The following is a 21,504-nucleotide window of genomic DNA, read 5'->3' on the forward strand; positions in this document are numbered from 1 at the left end:
AAGCTTCAATCCGGCCGGAAACTTGTCGCCGGCCAGTCCTGGAAGGAGAGAAACCATCTTGGAAGCCTGTGCTGTTGTCCGGGAAGGAGAGAAGCCGTCGCCGGCGTGAGACGGCGGAGAACGGACGAAGTCCGCACTTTAAGCCGAGTGCGGACGGTCCGCTTCTCATCCTCTCTATATATATATATAATAAAATCATTCACCTGAATGTTATTGCACACTCCTGGCGTAGCTGTTGCAATAATTTTTTGATTCAAATTGTAGCAAATATTCTAAAGTTCTGAAAGTATTCTTGGTTGATTATATACGCACATATGCAGAAAAACAAAACTAGATTACGAATTACGTACTCTCAAACTTTAAAGAAGAAAAATAGAAGGAAATTTAGAAAAGAAATTACGGTGAAAGAGTCCTCTTGGGCAGAGTCAGGAATCTCCCAGGAGAGCATCATGTCGAATGTGAAACGACTGAAGATTCCATCGGCAATCTTCTCCTCAATATTGTTTTGGCATAACTCACTCACACCCTTTGCACTGCAAAATTCTATGAATTTCCTCCCGTACGTGCCACCATCGGCACCGGCACCGGCACCGTGGGATGGCGTCGTTTCATTGTTCCATGAGCTGGTCGCTTCAAATTCCTCCACCAACTTATCCACTGATGTGTTCAGTCTCCTGGAGGGCATGTACGTAGATTTAATATCATGTTTATATGTATGTAGTCGATCAAATTTGTTGAAAGTTAAGATGATAATAACAAGACTCACACAGCGCAGGCTTGTACAACATCATTTGCAACGGAGGAGAGATGTTTCATTCTCATTGTCGACATTATAGCTATCTCTTATCTCTTCTTCTTCTTCTTCTTCTTCTTCTTCTTATTTATGGCAGGAGGAAGTGGAGAGGTGAGAGGCAGCGTTGTGTTTGTTCTTTAAGAAAGTGCCACGTTTGTATGTGCATGCAGGAGTGCAACACCTGTTGCCCGTTCCCCATTTCCCTCTACCTCATCACTCTCTCCCACGTACCCTCTCGGTCGACTTTTTTCGAGTTAGGGTTGGGCATAAAAATCGAAATTATGATCCCATCTTGAAATGTGTGTTAAGCAAAAATTGTAAATAAATATACCCAACACAATTTCACTCTATCTTATTGATTAAAATAAAGTTTTAATTATGTCTGGTTCGACTTATTCAGAATAAAATAAATTGGTTAATTACAACCCTTGCTTTCAAGGGAAGACCCTTTGATTCTAATCACAAAGTAACAAATGGGGAATGTGTGTTTAAGGGGAATCACGACTGCGCACCTGATTTATTTTACAGGCTGCCTACATACCCCGGGAGGGATCAAGTCACTCGTAGTTCAAGTTTTATGGCTTTTGGGGTCTCGACGAAGTAGATGACTTGTCGAAAGGTTTGGTTATGTATTTAGGAATTCGGTTTGGAAAGAACCAAGGATTTGGTTTTAAATGTGGTTGTATCCAGATTTAAATCCAGACTGCCTACATACCCTGTGAAGGGATCAAACCATTGTAGTTCGAAAGATTTGGGTTTTTGGGACTTCTCGGTTTTATACCGAGTGGAATTTTACATTTTTGGTATAGTTTGGTTGGTCTCGAAGCATTCTTTTTGTGAAACCAAACTTTGGGTAACTTTGGTTGATCTGGACACCCATGTCTTGGAGGCCCAGTAACTTTGGAATGAACTCTTAACACAAGTCTTTCTTTGGAGCCCATGTAGGTGTAGACAGAGCCTAGCTACTTTGGAGGCCCGGTTTCTTGAGAGCCCCAACTTTTCTTTTTGTTTTCTTTGAGGTTCAGTAATCACCATCACCATTTCTCATTCTTTCCCTCATATGTAGTATTGGAAGATACATGAACTTTCAGCATCTAGCTTTCGAGATAGCTTCAAAGAAAACAGAAACCGATTTGGGAACGGAATCAGAGATGGCAGCGACTTCTTTCCATCTTGCAAGGACTTCGAATCCACAAAGAAAATCTGGGTAAGGTTTCATTCTTTGATTTAGCCCTTCATTCGACTACAAACGGCAATGACTGAACCTTTTTCTTCTTTACTTGTTGGGACATTGAAATTTGATTAAGGGCATTGACTTTTTTTCAAATCCCTGAAGAACACAAGTCTTGGGAATGTGTTCTTGTCAAATCAAAACAGAGATGGATTTCAAGTCAGAAATTGAGTCCGAGATGGAATTGCATTTGGGTGATGGCTGGGTTCGCATCTCAGAAGGATTTGAGCTTGCAATCGGGCTTTATACCCATAGAACAGGTGAGGACTTTTCTCTTTCCATACTTCTTTGATTTGTACGAATTGGAAGCTGAAATTTTGTGTTTGCTTCCTTGTTGGTGGCACTGGGCAAGCGAAATTGTATTTGACTGGTCTTGGTGAGTTTTGTGTTGAGACATGGAAGTGCCATTGCGGGAACATACCAAGAGGGTGAGTTCCTTTCTTTTGTGCACACAAGACAAAAATTTGTCTTGTTCATCATTCTTCAAACTGGACATGACCATCATACCCTTTTTTTATTTGAGTGCTATGTCAAGTTTGTGAAGTTTTGTCTTCTTGTTGAGAGATTAGATAGAGCTCCACCGCTTGGACTTTTCTCTCCCAATCTTTGTATTTATCTTGACAGGTTCTCTTTTCAACTGCTCAAAGACATCGGTGCTGCAGTCTCACTAAACAAAGGGCTCAGAGTTTTTATTTGAGAGCTTTTATTGTTTTAGCTTAAATTGGTGTTTGTGTGAGAACTCTGGGAGTTGGGGGAATTTGTTTGGCTGGTGATTTTGGAGATAACAGTGGATAGGTTGGTGTTCTGGTAACATAGAGTTTGGAGGTGTATTTAGGGGGGTGTATTGCATTTGGATTCATACAGAGTTATTTTAATCAATTGGCTTTTTGAAAAGTCTACAGACTCTTTAAAAAGTTCATAGACTTTCATTGATTTCTTAAAACCATCGATTTTTAATCATAGACTTTCACTGATTTCTGAAATCTACAGATTTCATATGAATGACTTATGTAGATTTCTTAATACTTACAGAGTTACAGGAAATGAACAAAAATAAAGATGCAATGACAAACACATAATGACACCGATTATAAGTTGAGTGTTCATCTATCTAATTTCGATGCATACATTTATAATATTTGATTGAAATACATAAACATAGGTAACAAAAAAATTATATTAACTTAACAACACGCATAGTACGTAAACCAAAAACACATTATAAAGTGGGACATTAGATGTTCATAAGTTTAATTCATGTACGCTAATATAATAATATATGATCATGTGGTTCTAATATCAAGAGTTAGTAGATAATATTTTAGGTTATCGAGGATTCCAAGCATTACAATTGAAATACAACAAAATATTAACATTCAAAAAACATTGAAAAGAATAGGTAGAATAGAACATTGATAGCACAAAATATTAATAAAAAATAAAAAAAAGATGATGTATTGTAGGATCAACATATTCACATGTAAAGAGAAAGTCTGTCATAGACTTTTCCAAATCTTTGCTCTAGTGGATGGAAAAATATTGGAGTTTGGTGTGTGTAATTTACACTACAAAGTCCACAATTATCCATGAGTTATTAATTCCATAAGTATGAATGATATTTTGAATACATCTAAACTTCTATTCATTTTAAAAAGTCTTAATTGAATACCCCTGAATTTTGGTGGAATTCATAATGATTTTTCAAAATCTAGTTGAATACACCCAGACTTTGATGGACTTTTAAAAATCTGTATTGAATACACCTAGACTTTCAAATTCCATAGACTTCTTTAAAACTTCCACTAATTCCATATACAATACACCCCCTTTAGTGTTTGGCTATGGTTAACAAGGAGTCGGGAAGGTTTTTGGCCATGGTGGTTAACATGGAACAAAGATGGTTATGGCTAGTTGTTACCGGACTGTGTAATAGGTTTTGGTGGGATCCAGCAATAGCAAGAGTAACCATAGGACCAGAGAACACAATAGCATGACATAGTAACCATAGTATCCAGAACATAGTAACCGTAGTAACTAGAGCCAAAAAAACCGTAGTAACCATGAGAACCGTAGTAACCAAAGTGACTATAGGGACTAGTAGCCGTAGTAACTGAGAACACCAGGGGCCATCCGCAAGCCAGGGGCCATCCGTAAGGAATATCAAAGCAGTGATGCCTCCTATCAGCAGAACATAAAGAGAGCTGTGTAAAGAGAAAGAGAACTCGCCGAACCTTGTAAAGAAAGAACTGCTCCTCTGTGCTTCTCCTTGCTGCCTCCTCCTGTTACCTTTTTTTCTTCTGTGTTGTTCTTGTTTCTCGTCCTCTGCCCCTTCTCCCTTTTTTTTTTTTTTTTACCGTGGAGGTATTGGCCTCTTTATATTGAGTGCTTGGTTACGATAATTGAGTTACAATCAACCTCTGGTGCTTGTACTGATTTGTTCTTATCCAAGCACCTGCTTGCAAGAGTTGTAATTGAACTCAAAAGCTTTGTGGTGTAACCAAAACCAACATAAGAGTATGACATGAATAAATACTCTTTCATTTATTTTATTTTACTTTTTCTTTTCTTTTCTGTAATTTTTTTTTGGTTATCAACAATTTGACGGGACAAGACAGCATATAATATAAAAACACTAGATCTGTCCCGTCCAGTAAGAGAAAAACAAGACGGACCGCGAGACGAAAAGTTTAAGGCCAGTAAGACCCTTCCCATCCCGTGTATAATCAAAAGTAATCTCATTCGTTGATTTTCTCATCTCAATAGTTAATTTTTGAACCCTACAATCTAAGTCTCAACAGAACCCCATCTTTCGCAGTCATTCGTAGTCTCTCACTCTCTTATCCCAAAACGTGAAACCCAAATTTTGATCCACTGTGCAAATTAACATCCACATACATATAACACCACAGATCGAAGTAGAACAAAATAGTAGAGTGTATTGCGTACAAAGTCTCTTAAATCACAACAAACAATGCGCGGATGGAGAAGGAGGTTTTAAATTTTGTACACAAAACGTAGTAGCTTCTGCACTATTTTACTGGTTTTTTCTACTTCTTGAAAACTTGATTTTTTTATTTTTTATTTAATTTTTTTAATAAATAGAGGATTAGGCGATATTAGCTCCTCTGCGACGACTGATTTGGAGCGGCAAACGCCCACCCACAATCCCTAAAGAAAAGGGGTCATCACATCTGAGAACCCACCACCCGTCCCTCCATTTAAATTTATTAATGAAAAGTAAAAATAAAAAACAAGTACAAAAGGGATGGGCCGGGGGATCAAACCAAAACCTTCCCCAATAAAGGTAATGTGTTGAGATTCTCTCGAAACCAAGAGAACTAAAAAGAAAAAACCAAACTGAGAAAAAGTAGTTTGAAGCATGCTTCTCAGCTAGGCAGTAAAACAAAGAAAGTTTTCTCAAGTTTCCACCCTTGCAGACTAACCCATCCAGAATTCATAACCAACAAATTAATGAGGTCTATAATATGGCAAACCCAAAGCATCGATACGCAAGTAAGGAGAAACCTCAAGTGGAGGATAAGCATGCTAACACAAGGATGAGGAAACCAGCCCTAAATTAGCAAAATTATCTGCAACAGAATTTCCTTCGCAAAGAATATGTGACCTTTTGAAAGAGATGTGTGTAGTCGGTTGTGCATAAAACAACCTCCCAATCCCGTAAACCAGCAGACATTCCACCACAATCGGGGCCGCCCTAAGGTTCCCGCCCATCAGCGGGATGGGCTGGGCTCAACCTCGGTGGTAATACTGAGCTTGGAATGACTGCAGAAGGCATAGGGGAGACCTACATTTGAAACAACAACAAGGGTAAATGTCCCACATCAGTTTCCAAGCAGAATGAACCCACGCTAGGCCATAAATACGGCCCAACCACCAGCTTGTCAGGTATCATTAACTACCCTAGTAATTACATTCTACCAACGATATATTGACTTAAGCTTCGGAGGAGGAAAGACCGGAAGCCCCCGGTCATCCTTTTGTTTACAGGTCAACGGGAATGGGAGGATAGCCAGTCACTTATCAGACACGCCTTCAGCTTCTGCAACCCTATCCAGGATTGTATATAAACATTTGGCGCCGTCTGTGGGAACCTTTACTAAAAGCCAGCGTGACTCGATGGCTGAGTTAAGCGAGTAGCAAGAGCAAGATGTGGGAAGGGAAGACCAAAGGGAACCGATATTCGGAAGGACCCCGAAAATAGCAGGGGGGAGTTCACGGATCACGAGGAGAGTCCTCCGAGAGGAAACACCGGAGGGAGTGGCGTAAGATCTCAATCGCCAAGAGGTAGCCGAGATGTTGGAGGGGATGAGGGCCCAAATCGCTCGGCTGGAGCAGCAAAGTGCGAGGTATCGGGAAGAAGCTTCCGGAAGGAGCGCAGGTTAGAAAAGGAAAACGCCGCGCTCATGAGCGTGCTACCCCGAGGGATAGAACATCAGGAAGTGCTGGATCGGGCGGCCACGTCGCTGCAGGCCGGCACTCGGCTGGGAACAAACGGTAGGACAGTGCATTTAGGGATGAACTTGTTCCCGGACGAAATGAGGGATGAAGGACCGCCACCCTTGCCTGAGTCGATCCCAGAAGTGCAGGCCAGAAGACCGGGAGAGATGGAAGATACACTAAGAGCAATCCGGGATAGCATGGCGAATTTAGCAGAAAGAGTCTCGGATGCCGAGAGAAGGGGGACACATAACCCAGCCCGCGTGAGTTTCGAAGAAAGGGGGGGGACTGTTCACAAGAGCAGTCTGTCCGGTCGAACATAGCCAAACTGTTGAAACTTAGCTATAATGGGGATCGTGATCCTCATCTTTTCCTTGATAGTTTCAAGTCTCACACGAATGCCAAAGGGTACTCGGACATCATATGCTGCAATATGTTTCAGGAAACCTTAGCAGGGGAAGCACTTAGTTGGTTTTATGAGCTCCCTTTGAGCTCGATTGATTGCTTCCAGCAGCTGGTTGATAGGTTTGTCAATAGGTTCATCCTACAGACGGACGGGCAGAGCACCGCGCAATTGTTCAAAGTAAAGCAAGATAGGGGAGATGAGCTGAAAGCTTTTATGAACCGCTGGCAAGGAGCCACAGCCAAAGTCAGGAACTTTGATAAAAGGGTTGCAGAGCAGGCGTTCGTTCAAGGGTTGCTTCCCGGGAAATTTTTGTATGCAGTAAAAATTGAAGATCCGCAAGGCTACGACGAGCTTATGGAAATGGCGATTAGGCATGCCCAGGCAGACCATGATACTTATGGTGGGACCTTAGCCTGGAAAAGGAGAGTCGAAGGGAGACAAGGAGGTTCACCGGTGCAAGTGGTCCAAGAGGTTAGAGCCTGGAAGGGAGAGTAAGAGCCGAACTCGTACTCTGTTGGGAAAAGACACAAGGAAAGGAGCGAGAGGAAGGCAGGAAAGCAGTATAACACGCATGTAAAGGCAAATGGCCCTTACCAGGATACTAGGTACGCGAGGGCGGCACCGGCAGCCAAAGAGCAATTCTCGACGCTCAACGCCACCTACGAGGTGATATGGAATGAGAATAAGTCTGTCATTCTGCCTCCCGTGGCCAAGAAATTCCCCGAGTCCCGGCTCACCAAAGAAGACACAGGAAAATTTTGTGGGTACCACGGGGAGGCAAGTCACCACATAAATAACTGTATAGAGCTGAAGAGAGCGGTAGAGAGCCGAGTGAAAGAAGGAAAATTGCAGTAGTATGTGCCCGGGCAAAGGCATGTAGGGGCGATCGAAGTGTACGGGACGATCAACACCATCCATGGCGGATCCCGCATAGATAATAGGAGCAACAAAGCCAAAAAGCAGTGTACGGGAAGAAGGGATAGCTGGGAAGTTTTTGCCATTGGGAGTTGCAATAATCAACAAGTGACCACCGGTTGGAAGTCCGTTACCTTCCTAGAAAAGGAAGAGGAAGGGATAAGGCTGCACGAGGACCCGTTCCTAATAACATTGCAACTCGATCATTATATCATGAAGAAGATCCTAGTTGACACGGGAGTTTCAGTCAACGTGTTATTCAGGAGTGCCTAGAAAGGATTGCATCGAGGAAGCAACAAATTGATGCAAGATCATGAGCCATTAATAAGCTTCTCAGGCGATGTCGTTCAACCCCTCGGATCGGATAGCTTTGGAGTAAGCATGGAAGGTCGAGAGGGAATCGCTCGGGCGACAGTGGAATTCATAGTGGTGGACTGTGAGTCATCCTACAACGGGATCTTGGGAAGGCCCGCCTTGTGGAAGCTGAAGTCGTTTGTTGCCGGCCACATGTTGATGATAAAGGTCCCTACCCCAACGGGAGTTATTACGATCCGGGGAGATCAGGGGGCGGCAAGGAGTTGTTATGCAATAGACAACGGGAGTGTCACACCCTGGACCCGGTGTCGGTGGTTCCCAAGCACCTGACGCCGAACCCGAGGCGTGAGTGGGAAAAGTAAAAGAAACTAAAACAATTTCAAATACTTTTCTCGAAATAAAAGAAAATAAAGCGTTTACAATAACAAAACAATTACAAAAACAAATTGATGAGCTCTTACGATCTATCTCACTTCTAATCTTCCGTAAACCTGGTTGACTCTCGTACACGTCAACTAAACGTCACAGTTAGTCTTCTAGAAACACTTGTCCTCGTACGAACCTGAACAAAAGTCTTTAGGAGTGGGCTTACGATCAGTAGGGCCAAACCTTTTTAGGTTATTCTTAACTATGTCAAACAATCAAGTTGTCAAACAATGCCAACCAATACTTTACAAATAAAACGATAATTCGATGTATGTATGCTAATGAATGTCTTCCTCAATTACTGGCTATCAGTCCATACATCAAACACAGGTGAGCCTACACGTCCCATACCGTGTATTTTACCAACCGGGGGTGACTCAGATGTCTCGAATATATGATCTAACAATCAGTAATATCTCACCACCTGTACCTCTTTTGTTAGTCATCTTGTTATACTTATGGTCTCCAAACCTGAAACCCGAAAGATCGTTTTATCGATGTCCGCCATCGAAAGGGCATACATTCCCTGAATTTGTGCACATGTGGGCTAGCCTGAATCTTGAACAACTCATGAGGAAACTCAACTACACGAAATGTATATATTCTATCAATTTCATTCTCACCTCTCCACAATCACTAATCTCACTAATCTCACAATTCCTCACAATGCATTATGCATAACAATTGAATATCAACTCACATTTCAATATTGAACACATGCTTTTAAGGAAACCGATAACATCGATCATACAAGTCACTGACTACACATGCTTTTATCAAAAACGATAACAATCAAGAGTTAATCACTCAATTGCACACAAAGCACTCATTTCAATTATAACCTAATTATCAATTTAATAAAGGTTCCCCGAGAGAGACTCTACCTGGAATCCAAGTGTTAGTTCTTGACGCTAAAAAAAATTAGTTAACTCGGCGACATTCTTCTGAAATCCTTATCCTTCTGCACTTGCAATCCAGCTACTCGCATTTGATCCTCATGCCGAATCTTCATTCCCAGAAAGTCGTCGAACCTCTTTAAATAAACTAAATCAATTTCCAAAACTGATCAAGTCCTTAAAATTACTAAGGACACCCAACACAAAGTTCCACTCCATTGAATCCAAAAGCTAGCAACATCCACATTTATTTATTCCCACTTTCACTATTAAGATTTTCTGACTATCTCGCCTCTATCAATCAATTACTGCAACCAATTATAGTCACTACAACACTACAATTCAAAAGAGAACACACCAATCTCCATCAATTACTTTGGACACCCATCTTACTACACACCTTCCGGCAAATCTTCAATCCACCGAAACACAATTGTTCAAGCATGGCAATACCAATTACATCTTAAAGTTATCCTGGACATTTGTTCCAAGATCATGTGAACCTCGATCAACTATCCATTGCTGCAGTTACCACCATATCTCACAACCATACAAACATACATGATCTACTTCAACTTTGATCACAAAATCAAGATATTCGTAGCACCCTGCTCTCAAATACCAAAGCCAATTGAATGAACACTCATACCAAACATAATACACATCTTCAACCTCTCCCTCACACAAGTCTTCTGATTTCAAAACACCACCATAACCGCCGTGAACAGTGGCCACACACTACACCGCTCAAAACCCAACTTCATACAATTCTCATATTCCTGCAATTCTAATACATCTCAAAACACTACTCCACAATCAATGTATTAACAAAAGCCAGAAACTACAAGAACAACTGTGGCCGCCGCCGTACACGGTCGACAACCTGTCCAAAATCCCACTTCTCCAACGGCCAACCAATCTCAATATCAATTATAGAAACATGTAAAGCTCATCGAATAGACCAACTTTAATACCTGAGTCAACATCAAGCTTCACCGGAATCCGTCGAACCCTCACTGGAAAATTCAGAAACTTCTCCTCTTCGATTCTCCCTCCTCTGAGCTTCTCTTCGAAAACCAGCAACATGGAAATGTTCTTGAGACCGAGATGAAGCTATCCATACCAGTGAGAGACCTTGATTTGGCCGGAATCGGAAACTCGCCGGTGAACCCAGCCTCTCCTTCTCCACTTCAAATCTCTCTCTCCCGACCTCTTTTGAAGAAACTGAGGACATAGGGAAGACCAAGAGGACGAGAGGAAGCTTCCAGTACCATTCACGCTTGCTGCCGTCGCCAGAATCGAAAACCCGATTGGAAACACAATCGCCTTCTCTCCTCCTTTTCTCTCTCACCGGAGCTCCACTCTTCAAGCTGGAATCACAAGGAGGTTGGGGACGACGAGACGAATCTGTGGACGGTCGTTTTGCGCCGGGAGACAGCTGCTTGACAGAGGAAGGAGCTGAGCTCCGTCGCAGCTCGGGACGGGGTCGGTCTGGGTCTGAGACTAATCTGTTCTGATCTTGATCCCATTCTCTCTTCCTAGATATATACACCATCCAACGACTGAGATCAAACCGCCACAATTTCTATTTTTAATTAAATTTTTGGATAATACCAACTTCCAAAAATCATTAAAAATAGCTCTGATGTCCAAACGGTCCTCTGAAAAATCCTACGAACTTGTAACGATGTATAGTTTAATCCTATGGGCTCGAAAGATAAATTTTGAAAAACCAAAAATTTGAATAATTTTCAAAACCCACAAAGAATTGAAAGAATAATAAAAATTGAAATAAAAATAACTCGAAAAATAATTTTCCTTTTAAAAATGGAAAATTGAAATTTTAGGATGTTACAGGGAGGAAAAGGTCGGAGGTTCTGTCGGCAAGCCAGGCCGTAGTTTCCCCCTTGGATCCATATGTGGATCCCAGAGATGATACTGACTCAGACGAGGAGCGACCAGGGTCGGCCGAAGAGACAGAAGTGGTGTCGATCTCTAATGAGTTCCCTAATCGGGAAGTGACCATAGGGACGAGGCTAGCACCTGGCAGACGAACGACCCTGGTGGAGTTCCTGAAGAGAAACAGTGGGGCATTCGCTTGGACGTATAAGGATATGCCTGGGATATCGAGTGGCATCGTGACGCACAAGCTAGGGATCGAGAAGGGATTCCCTCCCGTGAGGCAAAAGCGAAGGATGTTTAAGTCAGAGAAGTATTGTCAAGACCCACCCCGAATTTCACCCTGAAACCTGAAGTAAATCCTGCGGGGACCACCTCCAAGGAAAGTTTACCGAAAATTCGGCATAACCTCCATTGAAAATGGACAACCCTTCCTAATAATACCTGCATACACTTTTGAAAATTCAAATCCAACCTTAAACTCTTGGAGCCTTCGTGCTCCCCTAAATCACAACATCTCCCAATTTATTTACTAACTTTAAAAGAAAATCTCACAACCAACAACCACAGTTCAGAGCAACTCTAATTGAGAGGAAAGGAACTAGAAACATAGAAATGAGCAGAAGTTATACTATTGACTATGTCTCTTCCCCATGTACGTCCGATCTCAACTATGCTAACCTGCAAACTGGGCATTTTTAAAACGAAGGGACCAGGGGAAAACTGACACGACCCACCCCGAATTTCACCCTGAAACCCGGAGTAAGTCATACGGGGACCACCTTCAAGGAAGATATTACCGAAAATTCGGCATAACCTCCCTTGAAAATGGACAACCCTTTTTAAACTTTTTAAAGAAAACCTGCAAACACTTCTAAAATTCTCAATCCACCCTTAACTTCTGAAGCCTACGTGCTCCCCAACACAACCACCACCAAGAATAATAAATCATCTTCCAAATCAACACATAATTATCCAAATAAGATAACATAAATCCTCCGTCAAATATTCTAAAATGTCAACAAGCCTTCGCCCATAACCGAAATAATATACAATAAACCCAAGTATTCAAAGCTACTAGAGACCAGCGGAAGTAAGAAAACACAGGTAGGTTAAACAGGTAACCTAAGGAAGAAAAGTGGTGGAAATGCGAGTGACTATGCCTCGTCTCCTACTAGGTCCAACCCGAACTCTGCAGACTGGGCATTTTAAAACGAAGAGCCCAGGGGAAAACATTTATTAACGTTAGAGTGAGTGGACAAAAATAAATTAATAAAAATATTTATGCATTCCCATTTTAATTTCCAAAGAAATTATATTGCATGTGACCGCTCAAAAGCGCTCAACTCATAAACTGGCAATTTCACGACTAGCTCCGGCTAGTCACCAACTCAAATAAAATGGAGCCTCTCAGGCTAAACTATATAGAAACATATATGTGTATGTATTTACACTCGTCAGACTCCTTGTATGAATTCTATGAACAAATTAGAAAAATGGAAATTCATATAAGGCTACGACGCTTGCGTCTAACGCTCACATTGCGCCATAATTGAATTTTTCCTCATTCTGACCGAAGAGGACGGGTGTCACATCCCGACCCTTAAATTTTTACCTTATTTACTAGCTTGATTATAATAAGAATTTTACTGTCTCCGTCAATGAAGTTATAGTTTAATTGGTCCCTAGAGGGGTTTTGGGGGACGATTATTTTGGAGAGTTTTTTGTAGGAGAAAATTATGACGATGGTAAAAAATGGTAAATTTTAGCTAGTAAAAGGTAATTTTTATTAGGGTATTATTTTTGGGGTGTAAATTTTTGGTGGAGTTGGGTATAATAAAGGACTTGGACCGGGTGTGGAGGCCCAAAGCTTTTCTTCTTCTCTTTTCTTTTCCTTCTCTTCCATTGGTTCTCCCTCCCGAGCTCTCTCTCCCCGCCGGACTTCCAGCCGTCGCCTGCCGCAGTCGGGCCAACCACCGGCCACCGCTCTAGCCCAGTTCAGAGCCCCGCCGTCTCCTCTCTCTTCCCGGCCTAGGGTCCAAGCCTATAGCGTCGCCGGAGAGGAGAAAACCCGCTGGAAACGCCGACAACTCTCCTTCGCCGGAACTCCCTCCTCCAGCCATCAATCCGGGCAAGCCTGGTACGGTTTTGTAGATCTCCAACCCAGCTGCCTTGCCCTAAAAGGACTCACTCCGATTCGCTTCAGGTAAGGAGAAATTTGAGGTGGAAGTTCTAGGGCGTTTTTGATGTTTTTGTTCGATTGGCATAGCTAGGCTTGGATTTTGGGTTTGTGCTAGTTAGGAAAGTTGTAGAGCTTGATGAGAGGATTATGCTGTCAAAATTTCATAGGATTTGGAGGTCACCGGAATCGGCCTCCGGCCGGCGCTGCCGCTGTTTGGGAGATTTTTAGGGTTGTCAATGTGGAATATTAAGGGGAGTATATTGATGTGAATTATGGAATTTTCGGATGAGTTTTGGATATGTTTGTGAATTTCTGAAGTTTGGTATTTTTGGCGGTTAATTAATGTAGAATCCGGCCGTGGGATTTAAGTCATTAATCTGTAGAAGGTTGAATTAAGGCTGCCGGTATGTTCGGTGAAGTTTGAGCCATATTGAGTTAGGAATGGCGAAGTTGGGCAATGATGAGTGTGTGGGAGGCTCACGTTTAATTTTGCCCATTGTGTTTAATTATTGGATTTTTAGTGGGAAATTAATTATATATTTGGAACAAGACGAGAGGAGGCCCGAGCAGAGGAAGCCTCGGAGCGTCATCAGGTTTAGGCCTAATTTGTGAGTGAACCTTTGTTTTAATTGAAAAGCATGCGATGAATTATCTGTTGATCATTTATTTCTTTTCCTGAGATTTATTTTCTTTCTCGGATATTTGGCAATTTTCCTCATTTGGAAAGATCCCGAAAATGAGATTTTCGGTGGATATGTTTATGGATATTATGAGTATAGTATGTATATTAATGCTAGCTAGCCATATGTGCTTGGTCCGTCACAATGAGGTAAAATGTCATTATGGTGTGACGTGAGTGTTAGACACTAGCGTCATAGCCCTATATGAAAACTACTTTCTTTTCTGGTTTATTTAGGTTTTCATATAGGGAGTCCACACGTATATAAATACACCGTCCTCTTCGGTCATAATGAGAAAAAAATACCATTATGGCGCAACGTGAGCGTTAGACGCCAACGTTGTAGCCTTGTATGAATTTCTATTTTTCTAAATTGTTTCTAGGATTTATACAAGGAGTCTGACGAGTGTAAATACATAGAAATATATGATTATATATAATTTAGCCTGAGAGACTCCATTTTATTTGAGATGGTGACTAGCCGGAGTTAGTCGTGAAATTGCCAGTGTATGAGATGAGCGCTTTTGAGCTGCCGCATGCAGTATATTTTTCATTGGAAATTGAAATGGGGAAGCATAAATATTTTTATTAATTTATTTTTGTCCACTCACTCTAACGTTATTAAATGTTTTCCCCTGGGCCTTTCGTTTTAAAATGCCCTGTCTGCAGAGTACGGGTTGGATCTAGTAGGAGGGGAGGCATAGTCACCCGTATTTCCACCACTTTTCTTCCGTAGGTTACCTGTTTAACCTACCTGTGTTTCCTTATTTCCGCTAGTGTCTAGTAGCTCTGAATACTTTGGTTTAATGTATATTATTTCGGTTGTGAGCGAAGGCATGTTGACATTTTAGAATATTTATTGGAGGATTTATGTTATCTTTTGGATAATTATATTTGATGTTTGGATAATGTTGTGTTGTTGTTGGTGGTGGTTGTATTTGGGGAGCACGTAGGCTCTAGAAGTTAAGGTTGGTTTGGGAATTATAGGAGTGTTTGCAGGTTTTTTATGGAAAGGTTGTCCATTTTCAAGGGAGGTCATGCCGAATTTTTCGATAATATCTTCTTTGTAGGTGGTCCCTGCACGAATTACTCCGGGTTTCAGGGTGGGTGGGTCGTGTCAACGGGTGTATAAATACGTGTGGACTCCTTATATGAAAACTTAAATAAACCAGAAAAGAAAGTAGTTTTCATATAGCGCCATGACGCTTGTGTCTAACACTCACGTCACGTCATAATGATATTTTACCTCATTATGACGGACCAAGCATGTATGGCTAACTAGCATTTATATACATACTATACTCAATATCCAATAAACATATCCACCGAAAATCTCATTTTTGGGATCTCTCCAAAGGAGGAAAATTGCCAAATAACCGAGAAATCAATAAGTCTCATCAGAAGAAAATAAATGATCAACAAAATAATTCATCGCATGCTTTTCAATTAAAACAAAGGTCCACTCACAAATTAGGCCTAAGCCTGATGTCGCTTCGAGGCTTCTTCTACTCGGGCCTCCTCTCGTCCTGAACTAAATATACAATTAATTTCCCAACTTAAAATCCAATATTTAAACAAAATGGCCAAAATTAAACGTGAGCCTCCCACACACTCATCATTGCCCAACTTCGCCATTCTTAACTCAAAATGGCTCAAACTTCACCGAACATACCGGTAGTCCTAATTACAACTTCCCCCAAAAATGACTTAAATCCTACGGCCAGATTCTACATTATTCAACCGCCAAAAATACCACGCTTCAGAAATTCACAAACCTATCCAAATCTCATTCGAAAATTCCATAATTCACATCAATAAACTCCCCTTAAAATTCCACACTTAAAACTATACAAAACTCCCAAACAGCGGCGGCCGGAGGCCGATTCCGGCGACCTCCAATGCGTATGAAATTTTGACAGAATAATCCTCTCATCATGCTCTACAACTTTCCTAACTAGCACAAACCCAAAATCCAAGCCTAGCTATGCCAATCGAACGGAAACATCAAAAATGCCCTAGAACTTCCACCTCAAATTTCTCCTTACCTGAAGCGAACCGGAGTGAGTCCTTTTAGGGCAAGGCAGCTGGATTGGAGACCTACAAAACCGTATAAGGCTTGCCCGGATTAGTGGCCGGAGGAGGGAGCTCCGGGGAGAGAACCACCACGGCTTCTTGTCGTGGTAACTTGCAAACGCCGGCGGGAGAGGGGCTATCACCAACTTAGGGTTGGAGAGGGAAGGATAGGGGTCCAAACAAGACCGGTCCGGCTGCCTGGCTCGGTCGGTCGACGGCGGCAAGAGCTGGAGAAGAACCGGAAGCGGGAGAGGTCGGGAGGAAGAGAAGAAAAAGAGAAGAGGAAGAGAAGAACAAGAGAGGAGAAAATGGGGTTTGGGCCTCACACCATTCCTGCCCAACACCACAAATATTACCCAACTCCACCAATTTAACACCCCAAAACAAAAATACCCTATTAAAAATTACCTTTCACTAGCTAAAATTTACCATTTTTACCATCGTCATATTTTTCTCCTACGAATAACTCTCCGAAAATAATCGTCCCCCAAAACCCCTCTAGGGACCAATTAAACTATAACTTCATTGACGGAGATGGTAAAATTCTTATTATAATCAAGCTAGTAAATAAGGTAAAAATTTAAGGGTCGGGATGTGACAAAAACATTTGTAAACGTTAGAGTGAGTGGACAAAAAAAAATGAATTTAATGAAAAATATTTATCCCAATTTAAATTTCCATAAAAAAAACATGCTGCATGCGACAGCTCAAAAGCTCTGAACTCATCAATTGGCAATTACATAACTAGCTCCAGCCAGTCTTCAAAACTCAATAAAATGGAGCCTCTCAAACTCAATAATATAAATCCATCAATATATATGTATGTAATGTATCCACACACGTCCATACTCCTTGTATGAATTCTATGAAGAAAATATAAGAAAAATAGAAATTCATACAAGGCTACTACGCTTGTGTCTAACGCTCACGTCACTCCTTAATGCGGTCCTATTAAGGTGGATGGACGGGTGTATAAATATGTACCCATACCCCCTATATGAATTAGACACTCATATAGGGCTACTAGGCTCGCGTCTAACGCTCACGTCACACCATAATGCTGTTATATACTACACCATTAAGGTGGACAGACACATATGGCTAGCTAGCATTTATATACATACTCTCCTCATAAATATATATTTATATTCACCGAAAAATCCCATTTTCGGTAACTCTTCAAAAGAAATAAAATTGTCAAAATAAAATGACATCAAATGCTCCAATAAAAGAAATTAATCAACCATAAACCATAGCATGCATAATATTTAAAACAAAAGTCAACTCACAACTTTAGGCATAAGCCCGATGAAATCCAATTAGCCACTCAAGTGAGGTCTCCTTGAATCCTGGCACAATAACCATGCTTAGGACCAAACTTTAATTTCAGAAAAAAAATAATACTTAAATATATAACCTAAAACTCTTCCGCCTAATCCACTACCCTTTCTAGGGTTAAGCTTATCAGATTCACGCCAAACTCTAACTATAGCCTCAATTCATTTATTTCAACATTCTAAAACAATAATAAGGGAAATCCAACGGCCGGATTCTACCCTAATTAACCGCCAAAATACCAAACTTTGACAAATCCCAAACCTATCCAAAACTCCTCCAAAAATTCCAAAATTCACTTCATTAGTCTCCCCTTAATATAACATATTTAAAACCATGAAAATCCCCCTAACAGCGGCGGCCGGAGGCCGACTCCGGCAACCTCCAATGCCTACCAAAATTTGACAGCATCTTCCTCTCAACTCACTCTACAACTTTCCTAATTAGCACAAACACCAATTCCAAGCCTAACTAAGCCTAACATAGAGTCTGCATTGACTATAGAAAGCTCAATGCCACCACAAGAAAGGACCATTTTCCCCTACCATTCATTGATCAAATGCTTGAGAGGTTAGCTAGTCATGAGTTCTACTGCTTCTTGGATGGATACAGTGGCTACAACCAGATTTGCATAGCCCAAGAAGACCAAGAGAAGACTACATTCACATGTCCCTTTGACACTTTTGCCTATAGGCGCATGCCCTTGGGTTTGTGCAGTGCACCAAGTACGTTTCAAAGATGCATGATGTCTATTTTCTCTGATTATATTGAAAATATAATTGAAGTCTTTATGGATGACTTTAGTGTTTTTGGTAAGGGCTTTGATTCATGTTTGAGAAATTTAGAACTCATTTTAAAAAGGTGTGTTGAAACTAATCTGGTTTTGAATTGGGAAAAATGTCATTTCATGGTGACACAAGGAATTGTTCTGGGACATATCATATTTGCTAGGGGAATTGAAGTTGATAAGGCCCAGATTGATCTTATTCGTTACTTACCATACCCCACTACTGTGAGGGAGATACGTTCATTTCTTGGCCATGCAGGTTTTTATCACAAGTTTATCAAGGACTTTTCCAAGATAGCCAGACCCCTAACTCGCCTCCTTCAAAAGGAGGTAGCCTTTGATTTTGATGATGAATGCAAGAAGGCATTTGAGAAGTTGAAGGAATTGTTGACAACAGCACCGGTGATGCTACCCCCAAATTGGGATGAACCCTTTGAGTTGATGTGTGATGCATCGGACTATGCTGTTGGATCAGTGCTAGGGCAGAGGAAGGACAAGAAACCCTATGCCATTTATTTTGCCTCAAGAATGCTCAATGATGCACAATTGAATTACTCTACCACTGAAAAAGAGCTTCTTGCTGTTGTATTTGCTTTAGATAAATTCCGTTCTTATTTGCTTCAATCTAAAGAAATTGTTTATATTGATCATGCAACATTGAGGTACTTGTTTACAAAGAAAGAGGCGAAGCCAAGGCTTATTTGATGGATGTTGTTACTCTAAGAATTCGAATTGAAATTAAAGACAAGAAGGGGAGTGACAACGTGGTTGCTGACCATTTGAGCAGATTAGTACGCGAAGAGGATGCCTTGCCCTTGTGTGAGACGTTTCCAGATGAACAACTCTTTGGAATTGAGGTAAGTGAACCTTGGTATGCTGATATTGTGAATTATCTTGTGTCTAAGACTTTTCCAGACACTTTACCTCGTTCTCAAAAAGAAAAACTTAAGAAATTGGCTAGGCATTACATTTGGGATGATCCTTATTTGTGGAAACATTGTCAAGATCAAATAATTAGGAGGTGTGTCCCTGAAAATGAACATCAATCTATTCTTGCCTTTTGCCATTCTGAAGTATGTGGAGGTCATTTTGGATCTCGTAGAACTGCCCTTAAAGTGTTGGATGCAGGTTTCTTTTGGACTACAATTTTTAAAGATGCCTACTTGTTTTGCAAGACTTGTGATAGGTGTCAGAGATTAGGAAACCTAGGACCTAAGGATCAAATACCTTTATACCATATTATAACTGTGGAAATTTTTGATGTGTGGGGTATTGATTTTATGGGACTTTTTCCTTCATCCAATGGTTATTTGTATATTCTTGTGGTAGTTGACTATGTTTCGAAATGGGTGGAAGTGATAGACACCAAAACTAATGATTCAAAAATTGTTGCAGATTTCCTTCGCTCTCACATCTTTTGCAGGTTTGGAATGCCACGAGTTATCATAAGCGATGGAGGATCACATTTCTGCAACAAATCAATTGAGGCTCTGCTGAAGAAGTACAATGTGACGCATAAGGTTTCTACACCTTACCATCCGCAGACGAGTGGACAAGCAGAGATCTCTAACCGCGAGATAAAGAGAATTTTGGAGAAGACTATGAGCCCAACATGGAAGGATTGGAGCCAAAAGCTAAACGATGCATTGTGGGCTTATCGCACAGCTTACAAGACCCCCATTGGAACATCTCCATTTCAGTTGGTCTATGGGAAGGCATGTCACCTTCCAGTAGAGCTTGAGCATAGAGCATGGTGGGCAATAAAGAATTTCAACATGAACCTTGATGATGCCGGCCTACACAGGAAGCTCCAATTGAATGAACTTGAGGAAATCAGAAATGGATGCCTACGACAATGCATGGATCTACAAAGAGAGGACTAAAGCTTACCATGATAAAATAATCCGTGGCAAATCTTTTGTTGTTGGCCAAAGAGTATTATTGTTTCATTCTAAACTTAAACTCTTTCCCAGTAAGTTACGTTCTAGATGGATTGGCCCTTTCATGGTTACTTATGTTTTTCCACATGGTGCTGTGCAGATTAAAAGTAAAAAAACTAGAGAAGAATTCAAGGTGAATGGACATCGTTTAAAGCCATACTACGAGGCTTTCAAGGAATACAATGTGGAGGAAGTACCCCTTCAAGAAACACCATTCACACAGAACTAACGTGTGGTCCAATCGTCTAGCTCATGGACGTTAAACGAGGCGCTAATTGGGAGGCTACCCAACTCAACCGAAGATGTGGAGGAGTCATCAACGCAAATTCGTTTTCCATCCCTTCTTCCCTTTTTACATTTTGTTTTTACTTGTTTGTTTGTTTGCTGTTTGTTGTGTCGTGATTTCCTACTCCATACTTTGATTTTACACATTATTTTGTGCACATTGAGGACAATGTAGAGTTTGAGTGTGGGGGAGGGATTTACATGTTTGTTGCATTTTTATTTGAAAAATTTGAAAAATCCAAAAATGGTTTTTGTTGCTTTTGAGTCTTTTGTTTTATTTTTGAGTCTTAGGAGCCCTTAACTGTCTGTGATGAGCTTAATTCTCTAAATTTATAAAGGAAGATCACAAGATTGAGATGATTTCCAACTGATATTCTGAAGTTAATTGCAATGAATGGAAATCTATGAATTGTAGTGGATGTGGTTTTGAAACCTGGGTACAAAAATGAGCAAGTTAAGTCAAATTTTGATTCATATGAACCCTAATGTGAGGTTTTGAGCCTTCATCTGTGCCATTCTTTCTGAGTGCTTAGTGAAATATTTTGATTCATTTTCTTGGCTATAACTATTGCAAACCTCATTATTCTTTCAATTTGATTGATTAATCACCATAGCTTTTAATGAACTAGAGATGACTAGAACTCACTCTTGTGGACTTTCGAAACTTTTTATCATAAAACGCTTTGATTTTGGAAAGGATAAATGGAACTTTTTAGGATGAACACCATTGCTAAACTAGCCTGTGCCCTTATTTGTGTGCGCTGCACACCCTTAGTTGAACCCTCTTTGAGCCTACATCGAGCCTTTTCTTTCATCACCCATGGAATTTTTAACTTGAGCTTAGTACAGTGACATCTCTACCCTTGTCCTTTGGGCCTAGTAGA

At 40.9% G+C, this 21,504-nt stretch overlaps 1 protein-coding gene and 1 pseudogene across 1 annotated transcript in view; one reads left to right on the forward strand and one right to left on the reverse strand.

Moving 5' to 3' along the window:
- Nucleotides 1-850, reverse strand: part of LOC101305991 — a 5,143-nt gene extending 4,293 nt beyond the window's left edge. The window contains exons 1-2 of the mRNA XM_004289404.1: nucleotides 767-850; nucleotides 401-674 (exon numbers count right to left, since the gene is read on the reverse strand). Of these exons, the coding sequence (XP_004289452.1) occupies nucleotides 401-674; nucleotides 767-831 (339 nt within the window). The 5' untranslated portion in view covers nucleotides 832-850. The remainder of the gene's footprint in view (nucleotides 1-400; nucleotides 675-766) is intronic.
- A 1,322-nt stretch (nucleotides 851-2,172) lies between these two features.
- LOC101306282 lies at nucleotides 2,173-20,564 on the forward strand (annotated as a pseudogene).
- The last annotated feature ends 940 nt before the right edge of the window (nucleotides 20,565-21,504 follow it).

Source organism: Fragaria vesca, linkage group LG1 (genome assembly GCF_000184155.1).
Source record: "Fragaria vesca subsp. vesca linkage group LG1, FraVesHawaii_1.0, whole genome shotgun sequence".
Lineage (NCBI taxonomy): Eukaryota > Viridiplantae > Streptophyta > Magnoliopsida > Rosales > Rosaceae > Fragaria > Fragaria vesca.